We start from the raw sequence: 16,021 nt of genomic DNA, 5'->3' as shown, positions 1-16,021 counted from the left end.
TACCTCTGCTGACGTGACTGCATTGAAGGCACGCGATGACCTTTGAGCCCCTTCAGAAGCTGTGTCCTTCATCTGTGAAAGTTCAAGTCAATTGTGCTTTGAATAAATACTCCTCTGTAGTTAGATTTGAGCTGCTGCGTTACACTAGAGAGACAGAAAGTGTCCATGCACAGCCCTGAAGCACTTCCAGTAGAGCCCTTGCCAGGTTAACTCATGGATCGCAGAAGTCGTAGGCGTCACCAGCACACACAGATGGCAGCCGCGCTCCCACAGAGACACAGCATCCCGAGAGCTGACCAGCCACACGGAAAACCGGAATGGGAGAAGGATGGAATGCAAAACTTGCTTGCAGGAGCTTGGAATTCAAGGTTACCGCTGCAGAACCCCAACCAAGCCACTGCAATAACTGGTGGGAGTCTCTGCCAGGACAAGCTCAGTGCTCGAGTGCACAGCTGGGTTCTAACAGGACTCAGACAGCAGCTGAGCCACTTACTGCTCATTCACCTTGTTACTTACACTTATCACTTTGTTCTTTCTTAAAAATCCCTCCCTTTAACAGAAAAAAAAATAAACTCCAGTGCTCAAGAGTGAATTGTGTAAGGCTTTAGGCTGACTCTCACTGGAGAACAGCACCACTTAGAATCCATGGGCGTCCAGTAGCTGTACAGATCACAGCAACCCTGAGGTAATACAAGTATAAAGGAAGAGATGGAATAAACGTGAGATATGTACGATAGCCTTGCCACCTCAAAGAGATTCTGAGAAAGACACTCTTGCTAATTACACAACAGGAGCAGCAGTGGAAAAAAGAATAGTCAGTATATTTCAGGTTTTCCTTTGTTTTACACACACACACACACACTCCCCCTTACTGGTATCCGTGCAGGCTTCCCTGCAGAACCATCACTAGTGTTAAAAATCAGATCTTTAGTCTCTCTTTCCATCTGTACAAAGTGCAGTTGGAATTGATTTTTATCTCCCAAACCAGTTGCAAAAAGGCAAGGACACTTTCCTCCCCTTTCTGCCTAAGTCACCCCGTCACAGTTCCCCTCCCTCTTAAGAAGTTCTTAAAAATTAAAAGCCCTATTTATGCATGATCGATTGGAGATTAGTTTTGTCATCCTCTTCCAGAAAGAGAAACCCAAACAAAAAGCAAAACCCAAAACACACAATGCCTCACCCACCCCAAAAACAATAGTTCCATTTAAAAAAATAAATAAATAATGTGTGTATTTCATGCTGAAAAAAAAAAAAGTCACAGAAAGGATTCGTTTTTGGTTTTCCCTCCCCCGAACACAACACCAGGCATTTTCTCCCCCCTCCCCTGACGTAGACATGATGGGAACATTCCAGCCAGCAATGTGCATCGGTGTTGAAAATGAGTTTCCACTCCTGCACAGTCCCACATGCATCAGGGAGCATCCAGCTAGCTGCTAAAGCAGAGCAAAGGCTTTCAGGTTTTGGGTATGGTCCCTGCCTGTTCCTTTGGTCCGTTTGTTAAAAGGCTCCTTGCTGCTCCCAGGTCTCTGCTCTTCGCCATCTCCGTTAAAACGTGCGCTCTGGTCCTCACGCTTCCCGAGTCACTGGAGCTTCGTACCCAGCTTGCGTTGCCTGTTTCTGTAAGGGCAACAGAGAGCAAGGTGAGAGAGGACCCCAGCCCTATCGCAGGGTAAACAACCAGCGGGTTAAAATAAGGCTCTAATAGTTCCACACAAAATAAACCTGCCCCTCGCACACCCTACAGGGAGATCAATCAGTCCTTACTCTTTTCAGCCCTAGAACATCCACTGTGTTTTAAGTGTGAGCACAAGCTCACATAGAATCATAGAATCATCAGGTTGGAAGAGACCTACCGGATCATCGAGTCCAACCATCATAGAATAAGAGAATCACAGAACAGTTTGGGTTGGAACTATCTCCAGCTCCTCCACCCGCAGGGTCACTCACCTCGCCTCTGCTCTCGTGACTGTGTATTCAAACCACAGGATATTCGGGATGAGGCTGGTATCTCGGATTAAAAAGAACTCTGAAATTGGCCTGGAAACAGACAAGGAGGGGGAAAGGGGTAAATAATTAAGATTTTTTTCTCCACTTTTCTGATCAAAATAAAAAAAATAGCACAAAAACTGCTCCAGACTTAACACTACCGTTCTATCGCCCTTCAGTCTGGGCAAGGAGTTCCTTGTTACATTGGATTTTTTAAAAATACAGGTTTCTTTTCTTTCCTCATACAATATTTCAGACTACATTACATTTAAATGGCTTTGCAATTTCACCAAGTCATCAAACATTCATTAAGAAAGGTCTGTTCTGCTTGAAAGCTTCTCCAGCGCTCTGCCATATCTCGTAACTTGAGTAGGGCCTTACAAACTGAACAGTTGCTTAAATCCCTTCTCTGTATCACCCCTATCAGGCAAGGATCTGCGATCCTTCGTATACACACGCACAAGAAAACAGAGGAACAAGCAGGTTACACAACAGTCAGTAGGCAAAACTGGAAAGGAACACAGGGATTCTCATTTCTGACATCTCTAATTTAGGCTGTATTTGACAGGAATGGTTGGACTCGATGACCCGATGGGTCTTTTCCAACCTGGTGATTCTATGATTCTATGTTCATAGCAGTCTGAGCAGCCCATTCACAGAATCAGAGGATCAAAGGTTTGGAAAGACCTTTAAGATCATGTTCAACCATCAGCCCAGGCTGGACAGTCAGGGTTTGCACAGCTACAACTAAAATCCTAGAGAATGAAGCATCTTTGCGTTTGTTTTGTTTCGGATACAGGGTATAATTTTCACATTAAGTGATAATGAAAACTTTCCTTTGCCAGGTAATTCCACTCCACCTGTGTGACCAGCTCAGTGCAAGGGACTTGTTTAATGAGCAAAACACCAAACCACAGAGTGCACACCTACAGGAAGGAAACCTCCACAGAAAAGAGAGACTTACCACGCAGCTATTCTTGGGAAGAGAGGAGTTAATATCTCTTGTGTGAAGGCAAACCAGGCTATGGCCATAATGCTTCCTGCCACACCTCCATATAGGACTTGGCTCCAGGTGTGGTAGAGCAAATAAACCCTGCAGTGGAAGAGAAAAGTCACCAGAGAGGATTTAAAACAAGAAGAGTCATAATTCAAGGGCTGATGTTTCACTGGACCCTCAGAGTTTCTGAGCAAGTTCTCCTCCAGATATTAAAAGGGACATCTGACCTTTTTTCACTAAAAAGCTGGCAAAAAAAGTGGATTAAAAAAAGGACAGGAAAAAATGTGTTCCCTGCTACAGCAGTTTCAGCTTAGAGCGCTCCTAGCTTGAGCTTAACTCAATAGCCCTCCACATTCTTCTTCATGTATCTTGGGGTCAGCTGAGGAACTACTACTGTTGGTTCTCACAGGAGACTTTTCCAAAGCCAGAGAGAGGACAAGTCCCCTCCAAGCCACCAAAGCTGGGGCTTAAAGGCTTTTAACAGCAAAATCTTAACAAAAATGCTGTCTATGCTCTCAAATGTGACAGCAGCCACTCAGAAAACTGTGTTAATGGTCTGTTCAGTTACCAGGCACAAGAGCTATGGAGTCACATTCAACATTCTTCTCACTCCTGTATCACAAAGCCATTAAGACCATCTTATCTGATCCTCTGCCCAGCGCAGGCCACTAGACTCCCTCAAATTAATTTTTATTTCAATTAGACCACATATACCCTTGTGAAACTGTCCTGTCAGCATTTTAAAAAGAACCAGGACTGAGGAACCAGCTCTGGTGTATGGTCAGCTGTGCCAATAGGCAAATGTTTTCCTGTGGAAAACTTAGCCTTGCTTCTACCCTGAATTTGTTGGGTTTCCAATCATTGGAGTTCATTTTATATATGTGTGTATATCTATTTATTTATAAAAATCTAATGAAGGGGGGAAAGATCATTATCAAAGTTACATTGTCTTTATTCACTCTCATACCGCTCAATCCTGCCAGTTGAACAGCTACAATTGTTTTTATTCACTAACGCTCAAGCAAAACAATCACGCTGACCAACTGTAGCAAGCTGCAGATGCTGGTGTGCCAAGGCATGGGATAACACTTCCACGATTAGTGCTGGAAGGAGGGCGAGGCAGTGAGGCTAGAGCATGGCGACAGAGCCGATGGGGAGCTGGTGCAAGCTCAGCTGGTCTCAGGTCCTATAAATGCTTCCGTGAAACACCATCTTTGCTTATCTGAAGGGCCTGATGGCAACACAGCAACTTCTGCAAAGCTCTGACTTGTACAATGCAGTCATCAAGAGTTAGGTGAGAAGCGCAGGATAAGGAATGACAGGTCTGCTGACTAGTAAAGGCCACAGGACTGTATGAGAGCATAAGACAAACAGTTGCTCCATACCTACTATATGAGACTAGCAAAGCCACTGTGACGAGGCAGATGGACAGCACATGTCGCCATAGTAAATCCAGAAACCTCGCATTGTTTGTTTGGTGCATTCTGAAAGAGATGGAGAGCCATTAGCATAGTGGCAGGGAGTGGAGCAGTCCTTATCTCTGTTCTCACTATCTCCACAGCTGGAGGGAAGCTCTGCTCCAGCAGGATCACGGGCAGCTCAATATCATCCCAGCAGCAATCAGTCCCACTGACAGAGAAGCCAGAAAGCCACACACCTCCTTCTCCAACCGTTAACAGGGATTGCTGTGATGGAAGGCAGAATGCTCACAATTACTGCGACTGATGAGAAAGGCACATGCTGAGCATATGCAACAGGGAGCCAAGACGTCAGAGTCCCTCCATCGTCCACAAAGCTCAGAGGAACTGTGAGTTTTGTCTTCCTCCACACGTGGAGACACAAGACAGAGCCATGCCCCAGCAAGAACTTCGGGAAAGCACAGCACAGCGTATAAAACCAGTACTTGGTAGGGGTATGAACTAAAATGTCATGCAAGTGGGCCACAGGTATTACCTAAAAGATTGCAGACAACCCCACTATCAAAACCAAGTAGACACATGAGAAAGCAGCAATTCTTTCCTCCTCCCTATCCCCCCCAACTTTTTCCTCACGCTGGTGGATCACCATGGCTTAGAAAAGCAAGTCAGGAGACTTGTACCCAGATATGCATCAGAGGCCCACCCATACCCTTCAGTTTTCAGTCAGGATAACCACAGTCCTACACTCAGGTTGAGACAGACATGCTCCATCCAGCCCAGCCACAGCAAAGTGTGCAGTCCTCTGATTCAATCCCATTATTCCATTTAGGAGGCACACAGCAAGGGAGCCATCCATTTGAGGTGTTTCAACAAATTAACAGCCAAAACCTGACATAGAATTTTTACCTTAAATAAAGGAACAGAAAAGAATAGACAGAGAAAAACCACATGAATTGGGAGTGGCTGGACGGCATCCCATATTTTGTGGTCACTGTTGAATGGGCTTCTGGGAAGAGAAGAAGAAAGAGTATGGTCAAGGTCTACTCTGCACGTAGCAGCTGGAACAATCTAGATGTGAAGCCAGATCACTCTGCTGGAGCACGAGTGCACGAGTCCACAGGACACGTCTCTGCTCAGATGGCTCTGGCAGCCCTCTGACACCCAAACACCCAAAGCCAACACGAGGCAAAGGGGGAAACACCCTCTAACCCCCCCGCAGTGAGCATTCCACTCAAAACCCAACCAAGACTGCGACACCGACAGGCCATACCATACCTTCACAGGGCCGAGGCTCACGGATAACGTTTTTTATTAACCAGTTCACTCCCTCGTTGAATGCCAGCCCTCCCAAGAAAGAGATCTGTGAAGGCAAGACAATCACGTCATCCTATCTAAAAGATTCATCTACTTACCAGGCTCCCTCTGTTGACAAAACCCCAAACCATCTCTCTCTAATTTTCTTTTTTGATTACTACAGTTAAAACCAACAGCTTCAAAATTCTCTGCCTGAGGAAGAAAAGCATTTTTTTTTCAGCTCATTTTGTGTCTTTGGCAACACATTACAAACATGCAAGTTTTCAGCAAATGATAACACAGAAAGAGACAAATACCATGCTCAATAGCAGTTGCGTTAGCAGAGCTCTACCAGCAAGTGTGTAAAGTGACATTTTTTACCAGGACAGGTTTTACAGGATTGTCTTTCCACGACGACCAACAGGGGGAGTGCACAGACTGTTATTTGGGCAAATAGCTAAAAAAAGGTCATTTTTTAGGCTTTCTGGCTATTCCCCTCTATGAACATTTTAATCTTGAATTCACTGTCTTCAGTCTAAAACGAAGTCACATTCTGAACCAAGCCAGACGGGTAGAGTTTATTTTTACTCTCCAATTCCACAGTCCATACACCTCTCCTAAATTAGTCCTGCTGCCATGATCAATGACACTCTGCCTCCTTAGTGCTCAGTCCCATTCCAGTGTCCTGAGCTGTGGGTCAAGCTGCTGCACACCAGCTAACAGCTCTCCAGCTCAATGGTGATTTCCCACACAAAGAACTAGGAATCAACTCAGCACTTGCCTCCTCACTAACACCTAACAAGCTCCTCTATTAAAAAAAACCAACTATTAATCTGTGCAATAGTTACTCTGGCTTATTCTCCCTTTTGGGTCAACAAGAAGCCTTTGGATAGCCAAACTATCATCAGCTTCGTAACCTCAAAGTCCCATCCCCAGGTCCCTTGAGCCACTGGTTCCCATGACATTTGATCAGAAATCTGCTGCCAAAATCCTTTCACTGGCCCGATCTCATCTGTTTCCTGAGTGCAAATGCAACAAATGGTTTACACCTCCTAAAGGGAATTTATCCATGACCCCGATTCCCAACTACCTGTCAGAACACACAGAAAGCATTTTGTATTACAAAAAACATGCCTCATTTGGTCACCTGGACAGAAGCAAGAGTCTCTTCTGGCCCTGATATTCGATGCACAGCTGGGAATCAGCCCTTACAGACAGACCTGCTACCTTGGGATTCTGTAGGTTTTATTTCATATCCCATTTTCTGCCTCAGCACTGTGCAAAGACAGCACATCCCACTGAGTTACAGACACCATCCCCTGCACACGCTGCCCATCTTGCAGGGATCTACCAGTGCTACCATCCTACTGGATCTTGGGAGCGCTCCCATTCCGCAGCAGCTTTATTTAGCTCCTCAGTCAGCTCCATTGATGTTTTTGGACAGATAATGCCCAAAACACACCACAGAGTAACAGAGAAGTCAGCAAAGGCTAAGCAGTCTTTAAATGGTGCAGGTGTTAAGCGTCTCCTGCTGCTCCTTGGCAGAAAAATCACCTCACCTAAGCCTGCTCTTTAAAGGCAGAAAAAGAAATGCGAATACAGGAGCACCAGGTGACAAAGGGAAAGACTTTTTTCATAAGGAAAAGCTGGGAAGGGAGAGAAGGACTCACCGTGTGAAGCTCTCTCTTGAATATGATGAGTGTTACAAAGCCAACAATAATGAATATCGGACCAAGACTCAAATAAGCTAAAAGCTGACCAGAGAAATCACCTAGGGAAACAAACAAGAGAAACAAATCAGCTTGAACTTCACACATACCACCTGCCACCAGAGAATGGGTCAGTCAGGGCTCCAAACCACTGAGAGAAGAGGGACAAACCCAGCCCTGCTTCACCTTGCACACCGACTGCTCCTGAGGAGCGGAGGCAAGGAGGCAGCAGTGCTCACACGCAGGTTCGAGAGAGAGGAGCTTGGCATCATTCAGCAGAGATTGCCACCAGACAATTTACAACGGCGACTATGGGTGTGGGCCCAGAATCACTTTAATCCAACATAAGCACAGGCTGCTGGAAAAGAGGCAGCATCTTTCCCTCCCCCTCATTCATATCACCTCCCTGCGCCAGCAATTACCAGCAAGCACTCCCCAAACAAATCCTTTCCCACTCCCTTACTAAAATGGGTTAGTTTTCAGCTGGATCAGCTCCCTAATCTGTCTCACCATGTGTCTGCACGAACACTAGCATTAGCAAAATGGGGAGGAAATAAAAAGCTAAACATAAAAGGAGATAAAAGAAGGAGACTCTGCTCTTTAAGCCAGTATCAATCCAGTGACTTTGAGCCTCCACCTCAAATAGCCAACAAGCTTCATCCCCCAGGGAGGACAGGGGGCAGAGAAGGCACCTCAAAACCATCTGCTTCATCCTGAGCTGTCACAGCCACAGAAACAAGCAGACAGAACAACTATACATTTCAGTCTCCATTTCTCTTGGACAAAATACAATAGTATTTGGAGAGATGTCAGCATAAACTCCAAGGAAACAAAAACTCAAGAGTAATTTTGCTCCAAGATTGGCGCCTAACATCATAAGAGTGAGAACAAACTACCAGAGAGGTAGCAGTCGCTACAACAACGCGGTGTGAACCCTGTGAGCAGCTTAAAAAAAAGGGAAATTCTTATATTGGGTTCTCAGAGACCATATCTTCTCCACCCCATCACCAAGCACAACAGGATCAGCCCCCACAGAAAAATTGATCCATCCTCTCTCCTCTCGAAAGGAAACAGGATGCCTCTGCAAGGCTGAGCATTGGACTCATTCCTAGATCAATTCTACTGCAAGAGACTGAGTCTCCCCAGCCCACGCACCCACATTTTAAAACAGCACTTGGCAAACCAGACCTTAACCTCCGCCGCCAAATACAGGAACCGGAAAAAAACAGTTATTGCACTGCTACAAAGTTCACTCTGCTGATGGTATTGGCACATGGTTGTGGTTACATCAGGTACAGCACGCAGATCCCTCCCGAATTCCAAACGCCGGGTTAGATTTGAGAACAGCAACGCAATCAGCAAGGATTCCTAGTTTCACTGGTGAAACTAGGAAGAGTTGGAGGACAAAACCCCCAAGGATGACGGATTTTCACTGCAGCGACGTTCTACTTTGGTTTTAACCTGAAAAGCATCACAAGACACTGAATCTGAAACCCTTCTTGCACCAGGGCAGGTTAGCCTTGCATCAGGCAGGTTCCAAATGCCCCCAGAGCAGAACAGCCACGGGTTACAGTTACACCAAGTGGATGCAAGCCCTTTACCTGGTAATGGAGAATCAAACTCCTTGTGGTTTTACACAAATCAAGCTCTCAACGTAAGTAATCTGGTCTCAAATGATGAGGGGAATCACAAGACAAGCCACCAGGCAATCAACACCTCCCTGAAAGCCTTAGGAACACATCCCCGATAGTTTTGTTTCCAGTGTTACCAATGGAAGACAGCTCCTCATAGAAGAATCTCCGTGTTTCAAGTCATTCACTCTTCATCCATGGCACATAAAGGCTCTGCATTTCAAGACTCAAAGCCCTAATTTTGTCAAGTAGAAAACCAAATCAGACTCTTTGTCTTCTCAGGGGGTTCCATTTCTTCTGTAGATGGTGGAAGAATACTTAAGGAAGTAGTATTTAAATGTAATAGCATTACCTCTATCAAACTCAAGCTTCTCTATTATGTTCTATAACAAATAAACAAAGCCACCTAAGACTTCACCTGCACAAAACCTGCACTCAAAGACGAGCTGGAGAGTCAGAAATTATTGCTCCCGAACGCTGCCTGCAGGCAGACTACCAAGTCCTTTATTCCAGCAATCTTAACACAAACATTTCAACTGCCCATTTAGAACAGAACAGAGATAACATTAACCATATTTCACATTGCTGTAGCTGACAGCAATCAAACAGAATCACATTCCGAAGCCGTTTTTTCCAGGGGAGAAGGCAAATCGATAGCTGTGCACTTCTGCTCTGCCCTGGGAGCTACCCCAGGAACGCACTAATGCCATCAGAAACGTATGCGCTAGATTAGAGATTCAAGGCAGAGTGGCACAAGCTACAGCAGCTCCAAATTGATGGGAAATCCCCAGTGAAGAAGGCAAAGCAAGCTCTGAGAGAAAGGCCAGCACGGTGCTGCTGGGGCCTCAGAGCGTGATTACTTGTGTCACTCCTACCCACTCTTCTCATGCTCCAGTGCACCCGGAGACTTATTCCCACGGAAAGGAGAATTGCAGGAGAGCTGACAGTTTGCAGTCCACTCAGATCCAAAACATGTCCCCACCACCTTTTTTTTTAATTAATTTTTCTTCACTTTACTAAACTCAGGAATTTTAGAGCAATTCCTCCAACCAGTAAGAATAGAGCCCGCTAAAACCTCTGGAAAAATGCAAAAGGAAAATCTATTTAATATGCATTTCAGGATTTTGCTTGGTTTTACTTTTGCTTTTTTAAAGCCCAGCCTCCCCTGGTCATCTTTTGGTGCTTGAGATGCAAAAATAAAGAACCCAAGTACCTCATTTTCAGGCATAAATAGGATGAAACACTATTCATAGCTCAGAAGCACGCTATTTTTTTCAGCCTTCATTCATCATCTACTTCTGCTCCAATTCAACATTTTACCCAGCATCCTTTCAGTGGAAACATCCAAGCTTAACCTGTATAGAATGTAAAAATGTGAATTGACAGCACTCTAACCACATCCTGCCACAAAATCTAGTTTTACCACCACTGCTTCCTATTGAAGCATCTATTTGTGGCGCTGCCGCTGTCGGATGCTCCTGACGAGATGCATGCGTGCAAGCTGCGCAGACAACACGCAGCCTATGTATGTCACATGCGTTTACACCAGTAAATATTCATGATGGATCCTCATTTCCTCTGCTTGCGCATATCCTGGTATCACGAGTTGGGGGACAGTAAAAATACCTTCAGGAGGCTTTAAATTCTGGCATAAAAGGCACACATCAGACATGAGATTTCTGCAGGAAGATTAAACGTTAAACCCAGCGTTAAAGAAGCCAAAGAAGCGAGTGGTATCTCCTTCTTTCCACAGACACTATTACTCAGCCACGAAATAAGACCTGACTGGCGAGCTAACGTCCTAAACAGACATCACAGCAAGGGTTATCAGGATAAACATTCCTAGAGAAGCAGCACGTGCTGGCAGTGACAGCAATGAGATCGGCTGAGCAGAGGCACTCGCAGCACGAGCACCTTTGCTCCCGTGAGTGGATCCCGCACACCTGCTTCTCCAACTCTGCCCGACTGCGGCAAACACCCTCCGCCACCGAGAAAAAGGGAAGGTTCCTTGTCAATCCGCAGAGAAAGGTGCTCGCACGCCAGGTTTCTCTTCGTAAAGGAATCGCCCAGTGTAAGAGGAGGCCCAGAAAGCCCCAGAGCTGTAAGGATCCCAGCTGCACTGAGGAGAGGAAGTTGTTTTTCTTTTCTCCAAATAATAATAAAAAAACCCAAACAAGCCAGGAACTCAATGTTTCTCCAGTGAAATCCACCCTGCAGACAGGAAGTCCCTGAAGATGAGTTTTAAGCCTGCAACAAAAAGTCATCCCATGTGAAGCATTGCATATGGGAAAAAAACAACCCTAATTATACACACAACATGACAGGATTCAGTTTAACTGTTATCAAACAAGAAGCCTCAGGCTTAGCGTGAGCCAATACCTTCAGAATTAGAATCCAATACTCTGCAGCTGTCAAAAAGGCAAGAACAACATTTTTAAAACAAGATACTGATACAGCACTGCAAAAACTTATGTGATTCTGGTGTTACTCTGAAAAGGGATAACAAACACAGAGAAGGCAAACAGAAAGGGAACAAAGGTAACAAGAACGAAACAGCAGCCACTCAGAAAGCTTCAAAACAGCTCAAATTTTCAGCTGAAAAAGGAAAATAGAGGATACAACAGCTCTAGAAAGTCATGAATGATATGGAGAAACGGAGAGCCATTTGAAGAAATTACTGAGCAGTGGACTTAAAAGCAGAGAAGAAACAACCACCACATTAAGTTACAAAGCTCAGTGCCAAAGACGCTGAGAGATCCAAAGCAGAAATGGGTTCAAAGAGCAAGGAGACATATTCAAAGCATAGCTTTTAAATATGCATCAAAGGTCTTAGCAATCCTGATGCAATCTCCAGCTGATTACTGGAAACACGTACCTGCCAGCAACCCAACACCAGGCCAGAAAAGCTCCAGGACCAGATACTCCTGAAATAAGTATCGGGATGATATATTTAAAGATCATCCTCTTCAGCAGCACATTTAACACGCTGCCCTGTATCACTGCTGTTGTGAGGATCATCTCCCTATGCCCGATCTTGACATTTACTATGAGGACTGTTTGTTTTAGCCGGGTCTCCACAACCTCACTACTCAGACCAGTTCATCCCCTGTTTCTCACTTGATCTTGCTCAAAGCTGACATCGCAGAAAGCTCCAGAGAACAGAGCAGCCACACGAGCAATAAGGACGGGCACTAGGTATTTTGCACTATTGATAAGGAAATACTAGGTAAAGATAAGGAGGGTGAGCACCGTGTTGGAAACACCTCTACCCTTCACAATTTAAAGCAGAAGCCCAGTAACGGGCTTCATCTGCCAGAGAGAAATCAGCAGTGACTGCTTTTCACCTGATCACAGCGAGAGGGACCATCGCTCTCAGCAGATGAAAGCTGGGATGACAGCAGCTCTGCAGTGGAAGTCTTTAAAGACGTGAGACTTTAAGAGCCAGTTGCCACAGCGGCTCAGCACGCTGCGCTCCAGGCCAGCAGCCTCCAGGATCAGCCGAGAGCAAAAGACGTTTGCCACACAACACTTGACAGGCCAAGACAGCTTAATAATGTATGTAGGTAAAAGCAGGATCTATTTCTCATTCCGACCCCTCTCTCTCAGCACAAGGCTCCATTAACTCTATGGTGCTGAGCAGACTGCCAACATCACTGTTTTATAAATATACATTATCTAGCAGTTTTATGGATCTGGACTTCAGCCGTACATCGCTTTCCTAGCAAAGTTGGAGCACTTTCCCGAAATCCAGGTAAAAGTATCGGACCTATCATCTTCCTGCAACTCATTTCTCTAGACCACAACAAATCTGGACAGTTTTGTACCTCCAGCTGTTTTAATGTTTTAGTCTTTTGTCACCACTTTACAGGCTTCCATAATTGCATGTTTTATCCAAGACAAATCCCCTCAATACATAACCCAAATCTCAGTGGTGATTTACCCCCTCTACACAACCACCATCTTCATCAGCCAGTATAAAGACACTCAATGCAGAGAGGAAAATAATCATGCTAGGTCACACTCTTTAAGGTCTGACAGATAACCCTTGCACAGCAATTCCAACCACCTTCATTTCTCAATCCAATCCCACAAACAGGACACTCTACGTACTGCCAGGTTCCAATAAGGACAGAGGATACAAAAATGAATATATTGGTACTGGAAAGATTATTTCCACCATCTCCCCCAGGCTTTCACATTAATATATTTGAGAAGAGGAATGGCAGAAGAACATAGAAGCCAAGCCCAACCCAGGGACTGAGCTGCCTTGGCACAGCTCCTGGTGCCGTGAGGGCACAGCAGGGCTCACTATCCCTGGGACATACCGAGACAGACCTCCAGCATCGACCCAGATCACAGAATCACAGAGCCGCTTAGGCTGGAAAAGACCTTTAAGATAATCAAGTCCAGCCATAAACCCAATCACATCTACACATCTTTTTAAACACCTCTAGGTGACTCCCCCACTACCTTGGGCAGCCGGTTCTAGTGCCTGAGAACCCTTCCAGTTAAGCAGTATTTCCCAATATCCAGTTTAAATATGCTCTGGCACAACTTGAGGCTGTTCCCTCTCGTCCCATCACTTATTACCTGGGAGAAAAGACCAACACCTACCTCACTACACACTCCTTTCTGGGAGCTGCAGAGAGTGAGGTTTCCCCTCAGCTTCCTTTTCTCCAGGTTAAACAACCCCAGTTCCCTCAGCCGCTCCTCGTAAGACCTGTTCTCCAGACTCTTCACCCACGGGTCCTGCTCCCACTTGCGTGCCTGACAGCGCAGCACGGAGGGAACCCCTGACCCCGCCACGCTGCTGTGGGGCAGCACAGGGGCTGTGGGGCACAGCAGAGAGGGGACCCCTGACCCCACAATGCTGCTGTGGGGCAGCACAGGGGCTGTGGGGCACAGCAGAGAAGGGACCCCTGGCCCCACCACGCTGCTGTGGGGCAGCACAGGGGCTGTGGGGCACAGCAGAGAAGGGACCCCTGGCCCCACCACGCTGCTGTGGGGCAGCACAGGGGCTGTGGGGCACAGCAGAGAGGGGAACCCCTGGCCCCACCACGCTGCTGTGGGGCAGCACTGGGGCTGTGGGGCAGTGCAGGGAGGGGACCCCTGGCCCCACCACTCTAATGTGGGGCAGCACTGGGGCTGTGGGGCAGTGCAGGGAGGGGACCCCTAACCCCACCACGCTGCTGTGGGGCAGCACTGGGGGCTGTGGGGCAGTGCAGGCAGGGGACCCCTAAACCCACCATGCTGCTATAGGGCAGCACAGGGTCTGCGGGGCACAGCAGAGAGGGGACCCCTGGCCCCACCACACTGCTGCAGTGCAGAGAGGGAACCTTTGGCCTCATCATGCTGCCATGGGGCAGCACTGGGGCTGTGGGGCACAGCAGAGAGGGGACCCCTGACCCCACTACGCTTCTGTGGGGCAGCATATGGGCTGTGGGGTACAGCAGGGAGGGGACCCCTGGCCTCACTACGCTTCTGTGGGGCAGCATATGGGCTGTGGAGCAGCACTGGGGGCTATGGGGCACAGCAGGGAGGGGATCCCTGGCCCCACCACGTTGCTCTGGGGCAGCACAGGGGCTGTAGGGCAGCACAAAGGTTGTGGGGCACAGCAGAGAAGGGACCCCTGACTCCCTCACGCTGCTGTGGGGCAGATCTGGGGGCTCTGGGGGACAGCAGAGAGGGGACCCCTGACCCCCCCACGCTTCTGTGGGGCAGCATATGGGCTGTGGGACAGCACTGGGGGCTATGGGGCACAGCAGGGAGGGGATCCCTGGCCCCACGACGCTGCTGTGGGGCAGCACAGAGGCTATAGGGCAGCACAAAGGTTGTGGGGCACAGCAGAGAGAGGACCGCTTTTCCCGTCACGCTGCTGTGGGGCAGCGCTAGGGGCTGCTGGGGACAGCAGAGAGGGGACCCCTGACCCCACCACGCTTCTGTGGGGCAGCATATGGGCTGTGGGGCAGCACTGGGGGCTATGGGGCACAGCAGGGAGGGGATCCCTGGCCCCACCACGTTGCTCTGGGGCAGCAGGGCAGCACAAAGGTTGTGGAGCACAGCAGAGAGAGGACCCCTGGCCCCGTCACGCTGCTGTGGGGCAGCACAGGGGCTGTAGGGCAGCACAAAGGTTGTGGGGCACAGCAGAGAGTGGACCCCTGGCCCCGTCACGCTGCTATGGGGCAGCACAGGGGCTGTAGGGCAGCACAAAGGTTGGGGGGGACAGCAGAGAGGGGACCCCTGGCCCCGTCACGCTGCCGTGGCTGCCGCCCCGATGCCCAAGGGCAGCCACACGTGGCCAGGGCTGCAGGGGGGGCTGCAAGGGAGACGAGGCAGCGCTGTGGGGAGGGGAGGGCAGCGAGGGGCGGCCCCGGGGGAGACGGAGCCCGCCCCCCAAGCGCATGCGGGACCCCCCGGCTCACTATCTGGCAGCGGGGGGCTCCCGCCGCCTCCCCAGCGCGCACGCGCGGCGGCTGCTCAATGGCTCACTATTTGGCAGCCTCCCGCCCGGCCCTCAGAGACGTCGCGGAGAGGCGGGAGCGGAACGGCCGACCCGGACAACCGGGCTGAGATAAAACCGTGACTTTACCTGCGGGATATTCGACGTGGGTGAGAGAAACCGGCCGCCACGGAGCTGGGAGCGAGCACTCTCCGACTGCGGCCATCTTTACCCGGATACCGGGCCGGGCCGCGCCGGCCAATGGGAACGCGCTTAGGGGGAGGCGCAGCCAATGGGCGGGGGCGCGGGGAGGCGCCAGCCAATGGCAGGAGGCGCAGGCCGGGCCGCCGCCCAATCAAAACCGCAGCCCGGGAGCCGCTCAGCCAATCGGCGGCCGCAGCCGCTGCCCCAGGGGAGGGCGCGGCCGGGGCTCGGCCAATCACGTGAGGCGCTGGGGAAGGGGCGGGGGCGGGAAAGGGAACAGCAAGGGGAGCGGCGATGAGAAGCCTGTGGGACTCCTCTGGGACCCTCTAGGAACCTCTAGGAAC

General features: G+C 48.7%; 1 protein-coding gene across 1 annotated transcript; it reads right to left on the bottom strand.

The window, feature by feature from the left end:
* Window positions 1-848: 848 nt before the first annotated feature.
* On the bottom strand, window positions 849-15,748 carry DOLPP1 (dolichyldiphosphatase 1). Its single transcript, XM_069873234.1, has 8 exons — window positions 15,624-15,748; window positions 7,365-7,465; window positions 5,677-5,761; window positions 5,308-5,407; window positions 4,369-4,467; window positions 2,951-3,079; window positions 1,948-2,037; window positions 849-1,617 (listed from the first exon to the last, which is right to left on the bottom strand). The coding sequence occupies exons 1-8, from the start codon at window positions 15,697-15,699 to the stop codon at window positions 1,581-1,583; spliced, it is 717 nt and encodes a 238-aa protein (XP_069729335.1). The 5' UTR covers window positions 15,700-15,748; the 3' UTR covers window positions 849-1,580.
* Between the last annotated feature and the right edge of the window lie 273 nt (window positions 15,749-16,021).

This window comes from Phaenicophaeus curvirostris, chromosome 20 (assembly GCF_032191515.1).
Source record: "Phaenicophaeus curvirostris isolate KB17595 chromosome 20, BPBGC_Pcur_1.0, whole genome shotgun sequence".
Taxonomy (NCBI): domain Eukaryota; kingdom Metazoa; phylum Chordata; class Aves; order Cuculiformes; family Cuculidae; genus Phaenicophaeus; species Phaenicophaeus curvirostris.
The sequence above is the reverse complement of the archived record's forward strand: the minus strand, read 5'-3'. Positions and strand labels throughout refer to the sequence as shown.

Coding starts and splice junctions, on each gene's coding strand:
- DOLPP1 (XM_069873234.1), bottom strand. CDS start 15,699: ATGGCCGCAGTCGGAGAGTGCTCGCTCCCAGCTCCGTGGCGGCCGGTT. Junction 7,466..15,623: donor CCACGTCGAATATCCCGCAG/GTAAAGTCACGG, acceptor TTGTTTCCCTAG/GTGATTTCTCTGGTCAGCTT. Junction 4,468..5,307: donor TTTCTGTTCCTTTATTTAAG/GTAAAAATTCTA, acceptor CATCTCTTTCAG/AATGCACCAAACAAACAATG.